This window comes from Perca fluviatilis, chromosome 13 (assembly GCF_010015445.1).
Source record: "Perca fluviatilis chromosome 13, GENO_Pfluv_1.0, whole genome shotgun sequence".
NCBI classification, from domain to species: domain Eukaryota; kingdom Metazoa; phylum Chordata; class Actinopteri; order Perciformes; family Percidae; genus Perca; species Perca fluviatilis.
Window position 1 is genome coordinate 20,684,408 of NC_053124.1, and position 23,345 is coordinate 20,707,752.

At 39.4% G+C, this 23,345-nt stretch overlaps 1 protein-coding gene across 2 annotated transcripts in view; it reads left to right on the top strand.

The window, feature by feature from the left end:
- The window catches only part of LOC120571571 (solute carrier family 45 member 4), a 55,141-nt gene that overhangs the window by 14,768 nt on the left and 17,028 nt on the right, over positions 1–23,345 (top strand). For both annotated transcript variants that reach the window (XM_039820602.1, XM_039820603.1), the window contains exon 3: positions 1,220–2,474. In XM_039820602.1, coding sequence (XP_039676536.1) covers positions 2,171–2,474 — 304 coding nt within the window. In that variant the 5' untranslated portion in view covers positions 1,220–2,170. The remainder of the gene's footprint in view (positions 1–1,219; positions 2,475–23,345) is intronic.

The following is a 23,345-nucleotide window of genomic DNA, read 5'->3' on the forward strand; positions in this document are numbered from 1 at the left end:
GTTCACGTGGCAAGCATTAGTGTGTGTTGGGTATGACGAAACGTGCCGTCTCCGCAGGTTATAATCCAGTGGCCTGCTGGACAAAAAAACAAAAACACTTTGGAATTTAACTCTGTGGGAAATCGTATTGAACATATGCAGTCTGTTTCTCTCTCTCTCTCTATTAGGCGTGGTATTAACTGAAGGCCTTCGTGCCTTTTTTCTCTCCTTTCTCTCATTTCTTCTCACCAAACACACATAACACAAGCCCTCTGTTTGAAACAGTAGCTCAATTTGAAAACGTTTCAGCACATAAAACACATGCTTTCATCCTCCCCGTCCAGTATGAAAGACTGTCCGAGTGTCTGCAAGGATGAATCATGTGCTCAGACCAATTACACTGTTTAAAAATGGGCTCTTTTCATAGGAGAATGTGTGTGTCTGTTGTGGTATCAGCATGTTGGTACTCTCAAACAACTCACACTTACAGATTGAAACACGTGAGTTGGTTTTGCCAAGATAACACAAAAACACTTTTTCTCTCTTGCCCTGACTGTGTCTGGTGACAGAGGTAGTTTTGGTTTTATTTGTAATTCTAACATTTCTGCCTCCAGGCCAATACAAGAAAGATGACTGGAATTTTGTTTTCCTTAATTTTTCTTCAGGTAAAAAGTAGTTTCAATGAAAACTGCTCACAGCGTATCCAGGACATTGTTTCTGTAGAAACAAAAGAAAAGTTGCTGTTGAGTTTTAGAAAGTATTTCACAGTACATAACATAAATCCACTAACCACTATAGTATTGAGTGGAGGCAAAAAGGACGAAAACTCTGCATGAAGAGATATCCCAAGAGGCAAGTAAGAATTAAGAAATAGGTTTATCTTATCACACAAAAAAAACGGTGAAAAAACTAAACAAAAAAATTCTTTCTACAGATGCAACAAAAATACTGCTGGTGTCATTGCGTCCCATGAGGATAGACATGGGAAATTAGTTTGTACTTTTATAGGCAGAGTTCAGCAATCAATTTATTGTTTGTTTATATGCAGCAAAGCTCCCGTGCACTGGTCATTGCATGTTTGAAGTAATAACTAATATATATATATATTTTTTTTTTCTCCCCCTCTCTTCTCATCCACCTTAACAAACCACTTATCTCCTCCTGACCAATGGGACGCCTGTGTTATGGCTCTGTGCTTCTCCACCTGCTGGTTATCGTCCTGTTGGGTGTTTTCCTCCAGATTGATCAGCCAATCGATGGGGATTTTCAGAGGAGCTCCGCCCACCTTCGCTGCCTGCCCTCCTCCTCCTCCTCCCCATTCCCCCCGCGGACTCTTCTTTGCCCCCACCCACTCTGTCATCCAGACCTCCATCCAGCCCTCAATCCAGCCCTCTATACACAAAATGACTCTGAAACTTACTGAATGGTCTTCTATATGGATTTTTACAGCTTGTAATAGACAGTAAGAAAAAGAGGGAGAAACCTCAATGACAAAAAAGCCATAAACACACACACACACACACACACACACACACACACACACACACACACACACACACACACACACACACACACACACACTCTTACACATACAGTTCACACACCTGACACACACACAGAAAGAAGCACTTTTTCTTGGAATGTACCACACAGTCTTCCTGTGAAAATTCAACTGCTTCCTTCATTTCTCTGGAATTTCTACAAGCCTTTGGAAAGCTGATTTTCTTTTTCAACTCTGGGACAAAACAAAAAGCCGAAAGGGGGATCGACACATATTGAATTGTTAGCTGCAGTGTTTTGGGAGGACAACTTGTTCAGAGGGACAACTGATTGCTGAGTTTTTGTTTTCTTTGCATTAACATGCCAGAGCATAAATAATAGATGAGTTTTTTTTTTTCTTCGTTTTTATTCTAGTGGTATTAGCACTGCATACATTTTAAAGCAGTAATAGATCATACTACTATATAATCAGCCAGTTAGTACCACAGGCTGCAATTTGTTGCTTGCAAAGATTGTAATTAAGTCACTACTAAAGTCATTACTATTTTTATAGAAACTACATGTAACTTGATACCTAGTTTAAGGAAGCAGGGACGTAGTATTGTCTTTTTCCATTGGGGTAGTTTTCCGATTTGTCAGCTTGTCAGAGGGGCGGCCATTGTTTTTTTTTGTTTTTTTTTTCATTGCATGCATGCCCTCCACCATGCCTCCCCAGAACACAGAGGCCGATGCTATGCAGGTCGGATCTCTGGTGGGCGGGGTTAATGGCAAAAACTCCGCGGCATCAGGCTTGGGCGAGGAGAAAGGAGGAGCAGGAGGCGAGGCGCATGGATCAAGGGGCAGCAGAGGTCGAGGAGGGGAGGAGTCAGTGAGCGAGGGATCGGTCGAAGGCATACCGTTGAAGAGATGGGTGATGCATGGGGCCGTGATGTTCGGCCGGGAGTTCTGCTACGCCATGGAGACGGCGCTGGTTACACCTGTACTGCTGCAAATAGGTGAGTAAAGGATCCCCACACATTTTACATAAAAACACAGGTGCATCACATTAAAACAGCGGTAAGTTCCAGAAGAAATTTCGCTTTAGTCACCTGCTACCTGCTACTGTTCTCACTTTCTTCCTGCTGTCCACCTTACACATCCTCCGAGCCCCTGAAAACAAAGCAGAGCATTTCATCCTCTCCTACTGTAGCAGACTTTTAATTGGCCATCTGTTACACTAACGCTACATAAAGCAGCAGTGTCAAAAGTTGTGCTGCAAAAATTAACTTCACAATTACATTAAAATTCATTTTACCAACTATTATCTTTGTAATTGATCATTTTTTCTTATAAAATGGTGGAAAATAGTGGCAAATGCTTGTTACAATTTCCCCAAGTCCAAGATGATAGTTGCAAGGAAGAATAAAGTATATTCTTATTCAGGATATGAACATTGCATCCCTGTTCATATGAATAAGAAGTAATATTTAGAATACAAAGTGCTGGTAACTTAATATAGTTTGTGAGGGGGAACAGGTAGTCATCTTGTTTGTCCTGATGTTGTTCTGGCATTAAAGAGACACTTTGGCAGCTAGATGTATCCCACCTCCTGTTCACCTTGTTCAGATGGACTTCCACTGGATCTGCCTAGAGATTAGCTATCTTGCACACACACACACACACACACACACACACACACACACACACACACACACACACACACACACACACACACACACACACACACACACACACACACTCGCACACCCACACACACAGTCACAGTGAGTGTACTGTCATTTGCACCTAGCATTGTCTCTGACAGCTGTCGCTAAGTCCAATTTCGTCTGTAGTACACTGGAGCCCTTTAGGGGAGAGGGTGTGAAAGTGAAAAGGAGGAGAGGAGGGAGGGAAGAAGGGGAAGAACATGAGAGCGATAAAGGGGAGGTAGAGAAATGGAGATAAAAGGCTGAAACAGCCGTAACCTTGTTTATAATTCAAAGTCACTTCCCATGCAATCTCCACCCCCCCTCTTTCTTCCCCCTCCTTTTTTTCCTTTTCTCTCCTTCCCCGTCAGTGGCGTAGTGTGATCTCCTAGCTTACATAACCAAGGCGACATGAGTGACAGGACGCTCTGTGGCCACCGTGACTCCTGGCTGGCTCACCCATGAAGGGCCGCCACAGGGAGAAAGGCTTTGAAACACTTCCAATTTTCTGTTACTGTATTTCAAAAGGATGGTACTGAGATCTCCCAAAAGTCTAATATCTTATGGCAGCAAAAGCCACTATCCGCTTTAATAATGATAGCATTCTTAAAAACAGTAAGTACCGTGTAATCATAATTACTGTAACCTTTTTATCAGGTTGTCTCTTGTAGTATCAGACCAGTGACGGTGCTGCATGTTTTTGTTCTAATTTTAGACCTGATATAGCTGCCCTTTAGATCAGGATGTGTCTGAGCCCCTCTTAGTAGATTTTGGAGCCACTGAGAGGTACAACGGCTAAAGATTAGTCCACTGAAATAAATAAATCTAAAGCAGACAGAGCAGGGATTTCGGTGTCTAGTTGAGATTTATCACTGATGTGGAGAGTTAATCTGGTCGTGTCTGTCTTTTCATGTCAGGCTAATTGACTGCTGATCATAGGGATTGCGTTCAATCCAAATAAACTCAGAGTGCAGTGCAACATGTTTGAGTTTCATACTAATTTGTTGTAGATGCACACATTTACTGTGCCAGATAGATAGATAGATAGATAGATAGATAGATAGATAGATAGATAGATAGAGAGTCTTTATTGTCCCATAGGGATAATCATTTCCACACATCTTCTTTTCATCATGTTCCATAGCACAACAACACCTATAAAACACATAATACATGTAACACATATACAAAAAAAACCACATCACATTAAGACACCCACATAGACTACAGAGCAACTGAGGTGGTGGTGGCAGTATTACAGGAGATGTGTTCAAATTGCAGCTATTGTTGAGACGCCAATCAGTCAGCACCACATTTGTTGTGGGAACAGATGCGAAAGCAGAAATAATTCATTTATGTGGAACAACATTGACCTATCACGTTGATATACCGAACTTGTTAGCAAACCGTTGCAATATTTACACATCCAGCAGACATGGAGCAACAAAAAAATGAGCTAAAAGATGCTAAAATACTCTGAACAGATGCTTTGTGGGTTCATCACCAGAGCAGATTTAAGGTAATCCTAAGGTCTGTTCACAGTGGCATTTTGGAAAGGTTTCTCTCCCTGTCCTGAGCAACTTTTTTTGGAATTCCTTTGTGCTACTCTCCAGTTGTTGTGATACTGTCATGATCAGCTAAGTTTGATTTTGTCTTGTGAATCTATTTAGATGTTGTATGTTTTCATGTTTTTTACCCCACAATAGCTGGTGCAGATTGATTCATGTTTTCAGCCTGCAAACAAACTACTGCGAACACCCCCTCCCCCTCCTCCCCCCCTTCCCAACTCTACGGGCGGAGGTCCAAGTTCTGGGATAACAAATATCGACCCCCCCCCTCCATGTGGTTAATGCTCCATGCACGCTGGAGACTGACTGTAGCTACTGGAATTAGCTGGATAGCTGGCTTGCACTGAGTGAAACCATTGTGTGTGTGTGTGTAACCCCACAACACTGGGGTCAGAGAAGGGGAGTTGTGTGTATGCGCAGCAGACACAGTTTGGTCAAGGAGTCCATATTTCACAACCCAGAGAAAGGATAAGAAACCTCTACCTTACAAGGTCTTGTGTGAAGAGCATGCAGAGCTCTTCTTTTAGTCTCTGAGCTCCTGGCAGCAGTCACTCAGACTAGGACACAGGTTTTAGACACATACATTAGGAACAATCCCATCACACATAACTTTTTCCTAACTTAGTCTTGCCTCCCTTAAACCAGTGAGATAGGCACAGAGAAAAAAAAGGTATGTCATGGAAAATAACCAAACCCGATTTATCTTTGGCAGTAGTATTTTATGTATCACTCATAATAGAGTGCTGCAGAAATGAGTCCTAAAACCCAGATATGACTTGGCATTTTTGCACTTCCAGTTTCCTCATCTTGAAGTCTATGGTTTTTTGGTAAGTTGCCTGAAATAAGGTATGTGCTGTGGTTAATACCAGCTCAAGAGATTTTCACATTTTGTTCTACTTAAAATACATCAGTAAATACCCCACTCGTGAATTTTGAAGCTTTTTATGCATATTCAAAAAGGCTGTTGCTAAAGAGTGGCTAAATGAGATTATGTGAGAGGTTGTCAGGGTCATTAAACGTAAGTATGTATTAAAAGTAAGTAACGTTAAAGTTGGAAGGTTAGTGGTGGTGACGTTGAAGTCGTGCGACCGTGGTGTAGTTCGTTGTGTTTGCCACAGAGCTTATTGTCTGCAATAATCAAATGATCAAACCCGATGTGTGTGTGAGAGAGAGAGAGAGAGAGATCTTTTTGGTTAGGATGATGATGTATTGCATAAGGCTTAAGCTTTCTGAGCTCTAAAGTGTACACAGAAAGATGTTTAAGCATCATGATACTTATCTTCATCTGATTTGCATGTCCAGTTGCAGTAGCTCCATATTATCAGCAGTAATTATCAGGTAAATTTAATTTTATAATGGCAGAAACTAGTTTTGGGTGATATTGAATAAAATGATGGCCTTCAACACTGAGCCAATTTTCTAGAGTAAAATGTCCTTTAATGTAGAGTGAAGCATTAAATTACATCCATTTAATGTTGACTAATTAAGTTCTAAAAGTCATATTTTCTTAAAACGTGAAAAGGCTAGTGTGACGAGAAAACTTCAACTTGTCCTTGATATGAATTAACTTTTCTTTATTCTAGTGCAGCAATTTATGTTCTTCTTATTCACATTCTACCAAATTGATTTATTTTGGAAACTGGTTAAAATAATTTTATGGCACAGACACCTTTCACTTTAAGGAATCAATTACTTTTCTTAGTTCAGGTCATATTAAGTGTGAAGCCAGAGATTCTGTTTAATGGATGATTTTGTGGATAATTTATTTGACAAAAGTATATATATATATATATATATATATATATATTATATATATATATATATATATATATATATATATATATATATAATTTTATATTTTGACTCCTGCTGGAGTGCAGATCTTATAGATAACGCACAGTTGCTTGTTTGCTTCAAACCACATGAGTCTTGTTGGGTATCAGGAAATCACTGCCTGAAGGTGACCCAACGGGTGCTTGATAGAATGATTATATAGGGTATTTTACACTGTTCCTTAAGGTCTCCTAATGAGGTATGTAACATTGGTTGGGCTGAAAATTGCCCGAATGATATTTTATTAGGCCCTTAACTACCCTGTGAATATGGCTCTATTTGGAACAAGAGCTTTTCTTCCAAATATGGTATGCTCATGAATATTCAGAATGAGCAAACTACATAGAAACACATGGGAGACTCTCATATTTCAGACACTGCAAAGTTATACATTGTTTATCGGGCTATTTCGTTATTAAATTCACTTCTGATACTTTTTTAAGCGAGAAATCAACTATATAAAGCTCAAATATGTGCCGTTTTACGAAAATTGATGGCTAATTGCAAATTTGGTAAGACTGTGTGTCGGAGTTCAGCCGCCGGTGCTGCCTCGCCGCCCGCCGGTGCTACCTCGCCGCCCGGCCTGCCTTCCTTCACAGACCCCGGCCTGCTATGAGGTACTTGGAGCTCTGTCACGGCTCGCAGCCCACAGCAGGGACTACCAACACCGCTGGCCTGACAGAGCTCCAGGGCCTGCAGCTCCCCTCTTCCTGCTAGCTAAATGGCCCGTTGTGTGAGAGTGAGAGCGCCGTCAGCGAGCTTGTTACACCAGCAATCTGTTACCACATGTTACACACATGTCACACCACTTATACAAAATCTAACTAAAGGTCTTATAAAGCTAACAATGGTGTCCGATTTCAAGTTAATTAATAATTGTGAAGACAAAGTGTTTCGTTAGCTGCGACTGTCCCTTCAATCCTATCTATGTGTAGCTACAAACCACGGATAGTTAGCTTCCTTTTCGCCTTAATTTGATTATATTTACAGTTTGAATTTCGTCACGCCACTTACACAACATCTAACTAAATGTCTTATAAAACTAACAACGGTGTCCGATTTCAAGTTAATGAATATTTGTGAAGACTAGGTGTTTCGTTAGCTGTGACTGTCCCTGCAATCCTAGCTACAAATCACGGATAGTTAGCTTCCTTTTCGCCTTAATTTGAGTATATTTACAGTTTGAATTTCGTCACGCCACTTATACAACATCTACCTAAAGGTCTTATAAAGCTAACAACGGTGTCCGATTTCAAGTTAATGAATATTTGTGAATTCCAAGAGGAATTCTAAGAGGTTCTAGCTAGCTCTCATTGATAGAGCTACGATCCAACGCGAGGCTATCAATGAGACTTCGCGGACAAGCGCGTTTATTTCCCCAATCGTTTGTTTAAATAACTCAACACATTATAATTACACACATTAAAAGAGTAACTGGAACCTGTGGTAACAGATTGCTGGTGTAACAAGCTTGCTGACCGCGCTCTCACTCACACACACCGGGCATTTAGCTAGCAGGAAGAGGGGAGCTGCAGGCCCTGGAGCTCTGTCAGAGCCGCGGCGTTTAGTGGTCCATTAGCGGTGTTACCGGTGACTCTGCGCGGGTATGGCTGCCAGCCGTAACGGAGCTCACAGCAGGCCGGGCGGCGAGGCAACAACCCAGGCAGCACCGGCCGCTTAATTCCGACCCACAGTCGGACAAAATTTGCAATTAGCCATCCATTTTTGTAAAACGGCCCATATTTGAGCTTTACATAGTTGATTTCTCGCATAAAAAAGTTTCAGAAGTGAATTTTGTAATGGAATAGCAGAGATCTGCCTGACCTAGCTAGATTCAGAAGACTACCTGATCTCCGGTCAGTTGTGTAGCCTATGTAAATATTGGGGCGTGACCGTTCTCTTAAGGTTCCGGATTTTGAGATGCTTACGCAAGCAACTAGCTTTGTTGAGATTCGCCCGTTTTCAGCGGCAGTTTCAAAATATGAGATTTTCATAGTAAAGGGGTGTCAATGGGATTTTGAGCTTCTATGTATGTCCTTTTTACCCACTGAACTGTCGTTATTCAACTATAACAGGGTAAAATCGGTTTTGCATTCTATCACCACTTTAAAGGAGATTTCTACAGTCCAACAGGAAATGTCATTCTATTATTCCAGGTTCTGTTGCTGAAAGTCTCCGCTCACTGTACTAGTGTCTTGACCGTTAGTTTATTCAATTTCCTTGGATACACCTTCCACTGTTTGACACACCACTGTATTTACGGTTTCACATGTATCATGGCATCTAGATGGTAGCATGTTAGCATGCAGCTCATTGGACCAGTGGCCTTCTGCTGGCAGCAGTCTGAGGCTTTCAAAATACGAGCTCAGCATGCCATCTGGTTCTGTCATTTGTGATTGTTATTGTTCTGTAGCATTTTACCAATGTTAGCTGCCAAATCCAGTGATTTTTAAATGCTTAATTGTTATTATAATCTAACATCAATGACTCAGTTGACTTGAGCTACATGCTAATTTATGCAGCAATCAACAAAATTTAGATTCGCACGTTGCATGCTACATGTAGTATGCTATTTATTGTACAACAAAGCAGCTTGATCTTGCATTGTTTATGCTAGCGTTTCAGGTAACATAATCCACTGAGTGATCCTAACATGGTAGCTGGTCTAATCCAGTGGATGACCTTGCAGATAGAGTAATATGGGTTGATGTTACAGTGACTAATCACCATAATCTGACCCAGTCATTCATAGGACAGAGTAGATAGAAGACAGAGTAGGTGAATAGATGTGTAAAATGTAACATATCTGAGTTAACTACACTACACAAGGACACTAGCATTCATCAAGGGGCAGATGAAATACAGTATGTTGGAAAGAGAAAAAATATCTCTATAGAAAAAGGGGAGAAATAAGAGCCACTGAGAGTGTGAATATTATTCTTGCTGTGGTGGCCGTTTAACCACAATCTTCAGTCCCCCGTTATCTTTGTACATTTCTGCCAGTGTCTCTGCGGAGAGACATAGAGAGTGAGAGACAAACACACCAGTCTAGTCAGTTATTTAAAGCCTTCCTATTCATAGCTCTTTATATAATCGCTGCAGTAACTTTGTTCATTTATTAATGTTATCACTGTACACACAAGGAGACACAAAAGGGTTTAAGAAAGGGTTATTTGCTAACATCGCCACCGTTACAGGGCGGGTTATTGGTGTAAGTGGACAGAAGACAAGGCAAACGGCAACACTGCTATGCGATGATTAATGCCAGGGGTTCCCAAACTCTGGTGCGTGGACCATGAGCGGGTCATTGAGAGAGTTCTATGGTAATCAAAACTGTGGTACATGAATGTGTGTTTGTGTTGATGCAAGTGCAGAGTCAGCAGAAACTTTAGTCTTTAAGACAAAGCCATATTCTGTGCATTCATATGCATGTTTTTCCATGCAACAGGCGATAAGCTAGGTATGTGTGAGCTATACGTGTAAGATATGTGAGGAATGCAGAGGTGTGTGTGTGTGTGTGTGTGTGTGTGTGTGTGTGTGTGTGTGTGTGTGTGTGTGTGTGTGTGTGTGTGTGTGTGTGTGTGTGTGTGTGTGTGTGTGTGTGTGTGTGTGTGTGTGTGTGTGTGTGTGTGTGTGTGTGTGTGTGTGTGTGTGTGTGTGTGTGTGTGTCAGCACATTGCTCCCAGCTCTCCCCGTCCATGCAGGGAGGGGAATTCATCAAAAACAAGCCACCATGGAGCACTCACAAAGAAACATGAGGAAAAACAAATTCTTCAAACAGGGGTTGCAAATAACAATTATCACCATAATGTTATTATATTATTGTTTTGATAAATTCATAGTTTAATGAATCATTCGCTCTATTTGTCCCAAAAGGGCAACTGGTTGTGCAGTGAAACAGAAACACAAAGCGCATAAAGACATTCAGATCCATCTATCTATACATCCATCATCAATTCATGAGCAAAAAGCACAAAACACGGTCTTGTTCAACTCAAGGGTTTTGTTGCTGCAGCTTTAATTGGTCTGGTATGACCAGCAGCTTATGGTGGCTTATGTTAGCAAACCGTAGATTGATGTTGTGCTACTGACTACTATTACTTTATGACTTTGACATACATGTTCTACATCTTATTTTAGCGACAGTGGGCGCTGTTCAACAAAAGACACACATTCGCTATGAATTTGATGTGTTCTATAAGATTATTTGGTTTGGATGAATTAACGAATATATATATATATATATATATATATATATATATAAAATCTAAAATTGTGATCTAATATATTTAAATTGACTTGCAAATGAATTGTTTCCATGTGTTTCTTTAATAATTCAGATGATTGTCTGTGTAAACACCTGCGAGTGTGCAGCAGGTGCAGGCTGGTCATTTGGGTTATCAAGCTCCCATCACAGATGTTTTGTTTAATAAGATTCACATGGCCTTCAGAAGGCCCAAACACAACACCGACACTGCATGAACACTTCACCTAGAGCTCGTTCAGAACACCACAGCCAGTAACCTTGGAGCTCTACAGTGATCGCAACACAAGGCTAACGGGACACCAAGCTGCTGCAAATAATTCTCCTCATCCAGTGTGTTTGAATGGCCATGAAGCATGAAACCAAAAATCATAACTGCACCCTGATCCTCAGATGAGAGCTGAGAAATTTCCATCAAAGATACAAATCTTATATTAATATGATCTACTTACCAAATGTTTACATTAATAGTTCAAAGATCTTGTGCAAAAATATATTTGTGAGCACAAATAATCTTAATATAGTAATAGAATTGGGCCTAAATGGATTGTACTGTCTATGTAGTATTCACTATATGAAATATTACTGTTTCTATGTATTTTTTTTTTCACTTGACATCAATTTATTTATCATAAAATACAGACAAGTTGGCCTGTAGTACAGTAGTCAGTCAAAGAAAAATTCTAGAAAAAGACTAGAAAATCTAGAAAACTGAGACACACACACACACACACACACACACACACACACACACACACACACACACACACACACACACACACACTATAGTAACAGCCAGTAGGAGAAGTGGTATAAGAAGGAGAGTAGAAAAACATCTGCTCTCTCACTGCTGCTAGTTGACTTTGACAGTATAGCTGAAAGCATGGATGGATGGATACTGACTAATCTTGTACAGTCATATATCTGGCTGAAATGATAAAGGCGGGAGTAATCTAAAACAAAAATCTATTTACTTAGAGAAAAGTAGTGGACTCTTGTCAGATTTTTTTTTACTGCGCGGGGGCATCTCTGTGCCCGAGTAGCAGTGCTTCGGCTGTAGCCTACTTCCACCCAATATAGTCCCAAGTCAATATCTGCCTAGGAAATCGTCTAGTCTTAATCTGCATTGCTCTTTTTACTTGTTGTGAATACGCAGGCCACAAGAAGTAATTAGGTTTTGTTTTTGTTGTTGTTGGGGTCACTTTTTCTCACGACATGCTAACGACAACAAAGGATTCCATTCATTACGCTAAACTAAGATAGCAGTGGCGCTGATGGACTAAGACAATGCAGGCAGTGAGACAAAAATGCGTTTGCCCACCTATATAAATATAGAGGAGACGGTGAATAACCCTATTTCAACAAATGGTGGCGTATTCCTTTAACTTTTCTGTCATTTTTAATTGGCACCCGAATACACCACTATAACTAGGCTTTTTGCTGACCAACTGTATTTGTGGTTACATAAGATTACTGACTGATTACTGCTGATTGGCTTTATTGATCGCTTCTTTGGTAGCTAAAGGGAAGGTGATGCTGTTTGGAGCTTCCTGTGTGTGATAGGTCAGTCTGTGTAAGGGCCTGCATCCCTGCTGTCAGTCACTTATAGTCGTATTTTAATGTAATTGGCAGACGGTAAAGGCTTTAAAATAGAGCTAAATAAATACATTTGGAAATCGCCATTCACCAGATTTAACATTTTAAATTTCTTTCTCAGTTTCAATCTCTTCCTCTGTCTATGTGTGTCTCACAGTAGGAGGTAGCCAGTTTACTGCAGTGGTGTTACATAACTTGGCTGACTAGAAGCAGCTGCGAGTGTGAGTGTGTGTTTACATGCAGGCTTCATTCAATTTTAATGCCACCTCATAGAGAGGAGGGTTGGCGGGGGTCTTTACCCCTATGCACACACGCGTACACACACTTTAAAACCACTCAATATAAGTGTGTGTGTGTGTGTGTGTGTGTATATAGTATAGTCCATTCACACATTCATATTAATAACTTTATTTATATAGCAAATTTTAATAGCTTTACCGTCAAATTAAAGGATAAAAGTAACTAAAATCCAAAATCTAAAAATGGTTAATAATTAAAACACATACCATCAGTCAAGAAAAAGCCATGACTGGTTCGGAGTTCAGTTCTTACCTTGCAATAATTTCCAAATGAGTGTAAAAATAATCTGCTTGAAGACAATACTATTCTCTTTCCTGCATTGATTTGATTGCCAGTTTGTTGTCATCAGCTGCACACACACACACACACACACACACACACACACACACACACACACACACACACACACACACACACACACACACACACACACACACACACACACACACTGAACCATACATCACTCAGTATTTCACTCTGCTAGGCACTTTGTTAATGATGACCTTGCTTGTGAGTCTGTGTGTAGGTGCTGGAGACTGTGTGTGTCTGTTATGAGATTGATGTTCTCTCCCTTAGCTTACTGCTGGGAAGTGCAATGACTCACTCCTTTCTCCCCTCACTTCTTGCTTGTTCTGACTCTTCCCTTCCTTCGTCCACTCTGCAGTCCGTGAGAGCATGAATGTCGGCTGAAAATTAGCAGGTAGCACAAGCTGTTACCTTTTTGTTATTTGCTTTTATCTCAACAGAGTTTGGGTCACTAGGTTTCACAAATATCTGCAGGATGTTAGGTAGAAAGCTGTTAGCTCAACATTTATAGTGCCTATAAAAGCTGTGCACACTCCCATCATTTTGAAACTAATGTTTCTTTGTTTTACAACTTTGAATCACAGTGGATTACTTATTTTAAATACAGATATTTAGAAATACATTTATTTGAAATGGGTTAATTTGATCCATGAAATAAGAGTTACTGAAGCTCCTTCAGACCAGAATTTTCATTGGTATCATGTAGGCTAACACAAAGTGTCCTCTAAAACAATGTTTATTATTGTAATTTGGGCAAATTGTTAATAACACCGTTGTCACTCTTTCTATTAGAGATGTTCAGTACATGTAAGAAGGAACATTTAACACAAAATTTTAAAGCGTTTAAAAGTGGCTGTACTCAACATCGGTGTTACTGACCTCAGTAGCTTTTTGTTGCTACTTCCTGGTTAAAAGCTCACTGGAAAGCCTCAAAAACCTTTATGATATGTTTACGCTGTGGCAAATAAGTGGCTGCTGAGCTATTGGCCTTATGAACAGTAACTGAACAAAACAGTTCATCCAAGAGGATTCAGAGAAATAAGGTAAATGACTGAAGTAGACACGGCAGGTTAAAGGTTAATGGGTATATCATAACCTTAAATTGGAACAAAAATGTCCTCTTACGGTGGATAAAATCATCAAAAAGTCATTTTGTAATGCCAACGATGTAAAAAACCTAATCTGGAATTTTATTAACCATATATTTATTGTTACACTCACTTGCATATTCGAAAAGTTATTAATAAGAAAATTAAAATCAAAATTTTTTTTCCCCCTCCTTATGTGCACAAATAAAAACAGCATCAGACATCAATACTCAAACACCTGACCAACGTATTGCTGGGGCTTCAGCTACATGTTTACTTTCATTGTATGATTGCCCCTTTTTTTAATAGATTTTATTTATGAAATGTTTCCTTTTTTGCAACACAAAAAACACAAAAAAAGAAATAGAGATGACAAAATAAAACACAAACTGTCACACAAAGTGCACATGTGCACGTCAATCTGTAAGATGACTGAAAGTGGATTAAGAGTCAGAAATAGAATCTATTAAGCCAGGACCAAGGTCGAGGAAGGCCCATGACGATGATTGTCCCTTTTTAAGTAGAGGAATATAAAAAAGAGATCTAGTTAGTTGCAGGGACAATAAGGGGCCTGCAGCCTACAGCTAGCGTTGGCATAAAACCTACCACCAGATGCTTATCAATAATAGAATATTGATGTTAATATTTAAAATCTGCTCCCAAATTCCATCTGTGGCATTTCTTTTCTCCTCTCTGAATGCTACACCTGACTCCGTTCACATGTTTTGTTTAATAAAAAACACCTGCTTCCTCCTTTCCTTTCCTCGTGCTCTCAGTCTCTCACTCTCTCTTTCACCCTCCTTCCTTCCTGCCCACTTTCTCCCTTCGTGACCTCTGCCCTACACTCACTTTCACACCATTTCTCGGATGTTTTCTGGACGCTTGTCATTTTTCCTACAGTTTTCTCACGCCAGCGCAGGATATGAAAGGATTGTTTTGTGTTTATGGGAGGGATAGAAATGGAGAGAGAGGAGAGATGAAGGGAAAGAAGGAGAGAATGAGGTGGATGTTTGTTGGTTGTTAAAGAAAAGGTCAGATTGTTTGATTTCAGTTTGGGGTTTATAAGAGTGAAAGGAGATATTAGACTTTTTGTTTGGAGGAGTGATAGGAGAAGGGGAGGTCAAAGAGAGGGATGGAGAGATGTAGACGTGAGTGATAGTGGGTTTTGTTTACTAGATAGGAAACACAACATTGTTATCATCATGAGAGTAGAAAACTCAGCGATAGGAATGGGGGGATTAGAGAAAAGATACATCCCTCATGGCACATGGTTACAGCTTTTAAAGGGGAATTTGTACTCCCTGTGTCATAAAATGACCCAAAATATAGACAGTGGTTTGAGATGTTTTGAAAGTAAACATGTTGGACAAGCAGTTGTGCAGTCAGGACAGAATATTTAAAGAAGAAAATGGATAAAAAAATAAGATTGGCAATATTTAAAAATTTTCTTTCTGACAACAAATCCCAGTAAAGTGTCTCTCAACACTTTCATTTAGCCCATTTTTTTCTACCAAAGGTGCAAATCTTTAAAACAGGTCACAAATATTTTGTTTCATTTAAAAAATAAAATAAAATAAAAAAATCTAGGTCACAAATATTTAGTTTCATAAAAAAAAAAAAAATCTAGTATTTTCCTAAAACAGCTGGGCAATGTAGTTTTTAGCAAACGTAAAACAAACAAGTAAATAATGAATTTGTAGTGCACAATGTTCAGCAGTGGATTAATACATATTCATAAGGCAGTGTTAGCATCAGCACGAAGGTGCATGATTGACTGAAAATAAAGTGCTCATTTTCATGGTAATAAATGCACTGAGGAAAGCAACTTTTCTGTACAGCCCTGTAATGCATCAAATACAAACATTTAAAATCTAGTCTGAATCTCTTTTTTTGTTCTCTGTGTGCGAGTCACAATAAATGAACATGTCACTCAGTGTGACTCATAGATGTGTTTTTTTTTTAAGTTTTTGGACAACAAAGGAGCTTTATGGCTATATAAAGCTTCAGATACACAAACTTACTTGTTAGTAAGATTGTTTGTTTGTTTTTCTTTTCATAGGATTTGTTCACATTAGGAAAAATATGGGATATTGCCGGCCTTAATCTTTAAAGCATGCAGTCTTTAATAAATAAAAGTCTATTGTCTATTGAGTGCACAGGATTCGTGGCATGTTTGACCTTTTTTAACCAATAGAAATTTAAAAACATCTCACCAGGTGATATGGAAATCTGATGTGCCTGGATGCTTAGTTATCAATTATCTGGCCCCCAGAAAGTCACCATACATTTTTCTTTAAACTTTTTTAATTTCACTTTTACAGAATAAAGTTGGCAATCATGTTTAAAGTATCCTGTTATGTCAGCTGTATTGGCCATGAACGTCAATATTTATATGAGATGTTAGCATCTTTATGACCGTTCAATACATATTTTTTGTTTTTATGTGCTTTTAGGGGCCAAGACATTTCCAGAACAACTGAATACAGAGGGCACTTTCTAAAATTTGGATTTTTCCAAGCTTCATGAGGAAATAATTTTAAAACAACTTGTAGTGCAAAGTGCAAAAACAGAAATACAGTAATCCTTGTTCAGGACGTCCTGAAAACAAGGAGAGGGCTGTTGTTAAAATGTGCAGGAAAAAAAAGCTATTGTTCTTTTAAGTTTAACATCAAATTCTGGGTAATGTGGTTCTACAAGGCATTGTTTTCTCTGTTTAAGTGTTTTAAAAACACTATCTGAGTGATTTCTCGTTTGGAACCACAAAGTTTTACTGTCTGTTTACACACATAAAGTCTACGCAGAAGTTGTGATGAATGGTCAGTCTGTACTCCCAACAGTCACACATTAAGTGTGTGTGTGTGTGTGTGTGTGTGTGTGTGTGTGTGTGTGTGTGTGTGTGTGTGTGTGTGTGTGTGTGTGTGTGTGTGTGTGTGTGTGTGTGTGTGTGTGTGTGTGTGTGTGTGTGTGTGTGTGTGTGTGTGTGTGTGTGTGTGTGTGTGTGTGTGTGTGTGTGTGTGTGTGTGTGTGTGTGGTAAAATGAGCACTTTGATGATACATGGAGCAGATTGGACATTTTTCTTTCCCACGATCAATCAACAACAATCACCGCTGCCGGCTCGAACATGAGATTTTTCAGTCAGGATAGAGAGATCTTTCCAGCTTTCTCCCTCCTTCTCTCACGTTATCCTCTCCCTTTTTAAATTTTTTTTAATCTTAATCCTTTCTCACACTCCTCTCGGTTTCCTCCCTCCCTTGCTCTTTACTCCCCTCATTTCTTTTTCTCTCTTTCTGAAATACTTCCTGCGTCTTGATTCTCTCAGTATTGTTCTGTGTGTGTGTGTGTGTGTGTGTGTGTGTGTACACACAGAGACATGTCTTTACTTTCTAGGTGTGTTTTTTTTCTGAATCGTGTGTGTGTGTGTGGAAGGGGAACTGTTAATAATAATAATAATAGAAACTGTTTTCCTGTTTTGATGTTGACAAACCTACAGACAGACAGATTCCTATCTGCATCTATGTCTCCTGCTCTATGGCTGCGTTTGAGTTTTGTGTGTGTGTGTGTGTGTGTGTGTGTGTGCGTGCGTGTGTGTGTGTGTGACAGAAAGGGGGAATAAAAATAAATGTGAGACAAACGGAGAGAAACAAAGCTTTCCTTAGTTTGAACAAACCCCACAACAGGAAGCCCTGTGTGAATGACACAGCCATATTAGGAGCCAGGAAGTGAAGGTAATGGAGTCTCCGTGGTGACAGGGTTCCCAAGACCTGGTCACCACGGCGACAGGGGTCAAGCCTTGTTTATGGCCCGCTCATGAGAAACACAGAGGTTGACAGTTGTACAGGACCTGTTAAGTTTCAAGTAAGGGCAAAGTGCCAATGTGATACAATGCAGGTGGTCTAAGATGCACACCATGTATTCACAATGTCGCTGCTGGGGATGCTTGTTGCTCTCTTCACGTTTCTTGTTCATTCTTTACTGTCGATTAATGAATAAAGGCGAAACATAATCTTAAAAAAACATGATTGCCTGGCATGCATAATTGTCTTGAAATACACTTGATATACCTGTGTCCCTGGCAAACTTTTAGCCATACATTTAAGTTTACATACTTTGCAGAAGGCGTGGAGTGCGGCTGCTTGTCAATGTTACATTCAGACCTGGCACACCAAACCGTTTTTTCTACCATTTTTCTCACCGAGTAGTAAGATCCGATCTAAGTGATCGGATCACTAGTGGACCGCTTTAAGTACAGGTGAAAACTCTCTCAGGACGCATTGAGATCTGGTCTCAAATACCGTATTCGGAGGTGGTCTGAGTCGCATGTGTCCACATTGTAATAGCGGTGAGAACGGGTATGTGTCCTGTGTCCACATTAAAGACCGCCTACTCAACTGTGAGCAGAACTACATACTCATTCAAAGTATTACTCATGTCACAGAAACCGCTGAGTGAATTGTGTGTTATGGATGTTATTATCACATGTTGTTAGTGATGTGTCTGTGTTTTTTTGTTACTGCATGCTGTCTGCTCATATATCCTGGCTGTCAAAGCTCTCTGCAGAATTGCCTTGAAAAGGAAGCCGCCGGTATACAATATTGTTATTTTTTAGTTTCATAAAATGTCCCCAAATTCACCAATATGTAGGATATTACTACAGACAGTCCTGCTCTTAGGTCGTCTCCTTCTGTTATTTATTAGTCTTATTAGCATTACCAGAGCTACAGCGCTGTCTGAGGTAAAGCTTGATTTATGGTCCTGCGGAGGTTCCATGCAGAGCTTTCGCCATAGTCATATCCTACGTAAATGGCCTGAAGTTTATACTTGTGCGTCGATCTCAGCAGGGCGTGTGTGTGTGTGTGTGTGTGTGTGTGTGTGTGTGTGTGTGTGTGTGTGTGTGTGTGTGTGTGTGTGTGTGTGTGTGTGTGTGTGTGTGTGTGTGTGTGTGTGTGTGTGTGTGTGTGTGTGTGTGTGTGTGTGTGTGTGTGTGTGTGTGTGTGTGTTTGAGAGAGTGACCGCGATTAGCTTCAGAGTAGTGAGAGAAACAAAGTGTCTCCCTTGTGCTTTCTGACCACGGTGGGAAATCTGTAGCAGGAAAAGTTAACACTCTTCTCAATGTCATGTTGTTTATGGAGAAGGAGAACCAGTAAATGAGTCGGGAGGAATTGTAATGCTACCAAGCCACAGCCGAGCGACATATGTTGCCGCAACATGTTGTTAAATTTTTTGAGAGGTGCACTGAGGCTATGGCGTAGGGTCCGACGTAGGTTCGTGTCTCCACGTACCTATGTACGTAGCCACGGCGTAGATTTTACGCAGAAGTATAAATCAATCTTAAGTTGGTGAATGAGACAGTTTCCTTTCCTATAAGCTCAACACAATAAAAGTCCCCCGTTATTTTGGTATTTGAATGTTTTTATTATGAAGGGGCAAAATCAGGAAATGTTGGGTCTTCATCAGCAGTAATGCAACACGACTCTTATACGGAAACACGAAATGTAAAATAAAGCAGTTATTATATAAACTAAACCAAAAAAATCCACAGAGATTCTAATAGAAGCTACAAACTTACTGAGAGCTGAACGCACTGAGACTTTTAAAAACCTCTGTCGGCACCCTTTTATATAGGCTACAGTCTATGGTTGGCACACAGGCAGACTGTAGGCAGTGTTTTTTCATTTTTCACTTGATTTATGTGAGAGTAACATCTGACATAAACATGCAACCAGTTTATGCATGGAAATTATGTACGTGTTTATTTGCATATAGAGCGGGGAAGTGAGATCCAATCACAAGTGGTCACTCAGGACGCATTTGGAGACACGTTCTACTGACAGGTACAAGCTGTCCACTTGTGATCCGATCACTCAGATTGGTTCTTATTACCAGGTAAAAAAGGGGTGATTGTCTGCATAGCTTTCTGCACGTTTTCATTAACCCATGACTGCATGAGTGACCCCTAAGTTTGACTGTCAAACAATAGATGGGAAAATATCCAACTTAATCTGCAAGTTACATCGTTGTTACTTGGCATGTTTTAATTTTGCAGCACACTTTTATTATTGGAAATCATGTTGTTGACTTTCTCCCCTGCGTCACAGATGCCAAGAGGTCTACAGACCATAATTCTTGCTGTAGAGAAACGTGAATCATCAACAGCGGTGAAAACATGAAAATTACCATGATTGCAGCAAGGAGGTTTTCACATGACCGCAGCACTTTGCAAACAAACAAACTCCTTTCCAAATGCTGATAACAAGCTCCATCAACATCACACTCAAAGACACCAACTGTGTTGAGTCATGCAGGATTTCCCTGAATTTACCAGCCAAATTAGCTTTGTATCTCCTAAGATCTTATACTGGATGCACTGCCTCAGTCAGTAGGTAAACTAAGAGTCACACCTCAGACTGTATATTCACGATCTTAACGGATCTAAAAGGCTGGTAATGGATCTGTGCAGGATGTGGGGGCATTGCACAAAAGCTCTTGATAATTAGATATCACAGCACTTGGTATTGATGTTCATTTACAGAGATCTGTTTGAGAAAAGTGAAAATGCGTTTTAAATGTATAAGAGCCTAATGTCTTCTCAATCTAATTAGCAATCAACTCTCTGGCTCTGCAGCTTAATTCCATCATTTCATATCTTTTGTTCTCTGAGGAAAAACACATCAGCGGTATCTTCCTCATATTGATCTGCAGCAATCTGTACTGTGTCTCTTCCTTTGGGATTACTGTAGATTTAATAAAACATACGAGGCTTATGGCTTGAAATCACTTTAAGGGATACTCTGTAGAAATTGCACTTACTTTTGCTTTTTACAGAGTGAAACAAACACACACATCCATTGTTTAGACCTGCAAGGTGAGAAATGCACCTTAACCACTGAAGAAGGTTTAATAAATTGAATTTGTGAATTTAAAATACATGATAACTCCTTGGAGCTACAGTATGGTATTGATGATTAGTTATTTTTTTCTGTTTTGGACAGTGGACCTTAGCTATATCTGGTGCAATACATATATTGTGCATTGTCCCTGTTAAATAAAATAATATAGTGTGTGTGTGTGTATGTGTATATCTATCTATCTATCTATCTATCTATCTATCTATCTATCTATCTATCTATCTATCTATATATCTGTAGTTGTAAAATTAGTAAATGTTTTAATTTGTAAATGACTAGCACTTTGTTTGAGGCATAATTTTGTTCAAAGGTGCATTTGCAAAACTTTAAACAGCGCTAATGATCATTATTTGAGCCAACTGAGGCTGGTGTACCTTCAAACTGCAGCCAGAGACATTATCAAGAGTAGGACAGACTCCATTTTCAGTGTCTGACTCTCTTGTCTTGTCTATATGAGAAGGATAGTGTGGCAGCCAAATGGCATTCAATATATTTGTCTTCTTTTTTCATTGAGCCACATTAAGAGACCGTTTGACAGTGATACAATGATAAAGTCCTGATTTAATTATCTGCCATTCAGCTGACTTCACTCAGCTAAAAGACAGTCTGCCTCCTCTTCATCTTCCTCTTCTTCCTTTCAGCAGCTCAGTGAAATAATTTGTCCAAGGGCGTAGTCTGATGTTATTTTGTGGAATGACTCGGGGATAGCTGGTTTTATTACGTGATGATTCATTTTCATAAATGTGCAACAGACTAGAAAAGATCTTGGCAAATTGGCAAAAGAGTGTTCAATTTCATAAATGTGGGTTTTAAAATATTTTTTAAGGCAGGATAATTATATTGGTCTCTGTGGTGTTTCACTTATAAAAGTTGTTAAAAGTTTAATGAGTTGAGTGAATTTAAAGACTTTTACCTGAAATATACCCCATTCATCTGATCCTGGTCAGCTGTTGCTGGTGTGAAAAATTGGAAGCAGTCATGGAAGTTAGTCTTCACATAATGTCAAACAAAACTAGTTGTTAATAAAAATTTTGACATCCTATAATTTTCAACAGTTGCTACTGATATAGTTTCCCTCCTCATGATGTATTTTTAGAAATGATTTTAAGGTGTGAGGTACCAAGTTTTCAGGTTTTAAGGCACAACTGCTATAATGGTCTTTCCTATAATACTTGAACCTCGTAAATCTGGGGTTCTGTTATCATTTGGTGATAATACAAAAGAAAATATTAAACAACGTTTCATTCTTTATCATATCTTTAGCTCATGTCACGTGTGCAAATGTGAATGTGCTCGGTGAACTAACTTCTTTTGTAAATGCTGTGTGTGTGTGTTCAAACGGTGTGTCTCCTGCCCTGACCAAGACTTTTATGAGGTATTAGGAGAAGTTAATTAGGAAGTGGTTTTGTTGGTGACGGGTTTGTGTGTGCAAGGTGTTGTCTGATATCGTTCAAAGCTATTGAAAGCATGTGTACTGAACAGTGTACAGTATGTGTTTCCATTATGTTGCTGCATCCTGTGTGCATGTGTGCTTTACAGTTAAAGAGATGTTACTTCCATTCATCCATCCTAATTTGGGATCCTTTCATGCAACGTGTGTTTTTGTATCCTGGTAATCCTTTTCCGGTGATGGAAAGTTGAGGCATAAACTAATAAAATATGTGCTTAGTAACAAAGTTACATGCACATCACAGTGTATGTTAAGGTCAAGTTCAATCCATGTAATTCTGGAAATCTTTTAAATTTAAAATTAAGGCTTTAAAAGAGATTTCCCTTTTTATGTTTTGTTTGTTATTGTTGCTATTAGCAGCATCATTTTCAGTTACTTCTTATGAGCTCCTGCTTTCTAGTTCATTAGTTTAATGTGTCTATTTAAGTACCAGTAGACAGAACCTGACAACAAGACTTTTAAAGCATTTGTACTTTTCAAAAGAAGCAGCACAAATTTGTTTTTTGCATTTATGAGCTCATAATCACAATAATCCTGGTAGACAAAATACCGTTGGATGTTTTTGTTGTGTCACAAAAAGCTCAAGAAACTTGATCACTTCCCTTTGTGTGATAATCCAAGACCAACTGTTCACACAGACGCTCAATATACCTGATGTTGCATACGGTTGCCGTGGCTTTCTCTCCTTTTTCTTTTGAGTGCGTTTTCACAGACAGTGCTGAAAAAGTCAGCCTCAGGTCAATTCTTTAGTAACTGAGGTGACAACACAAACACAAAGGTTAATTTATGTTGCTGTACACCACACTGCAACTACATTGTTATCATTAGTAGAATTGTTTTTTTCATATTAGAAATTATGTAAAAATGAAC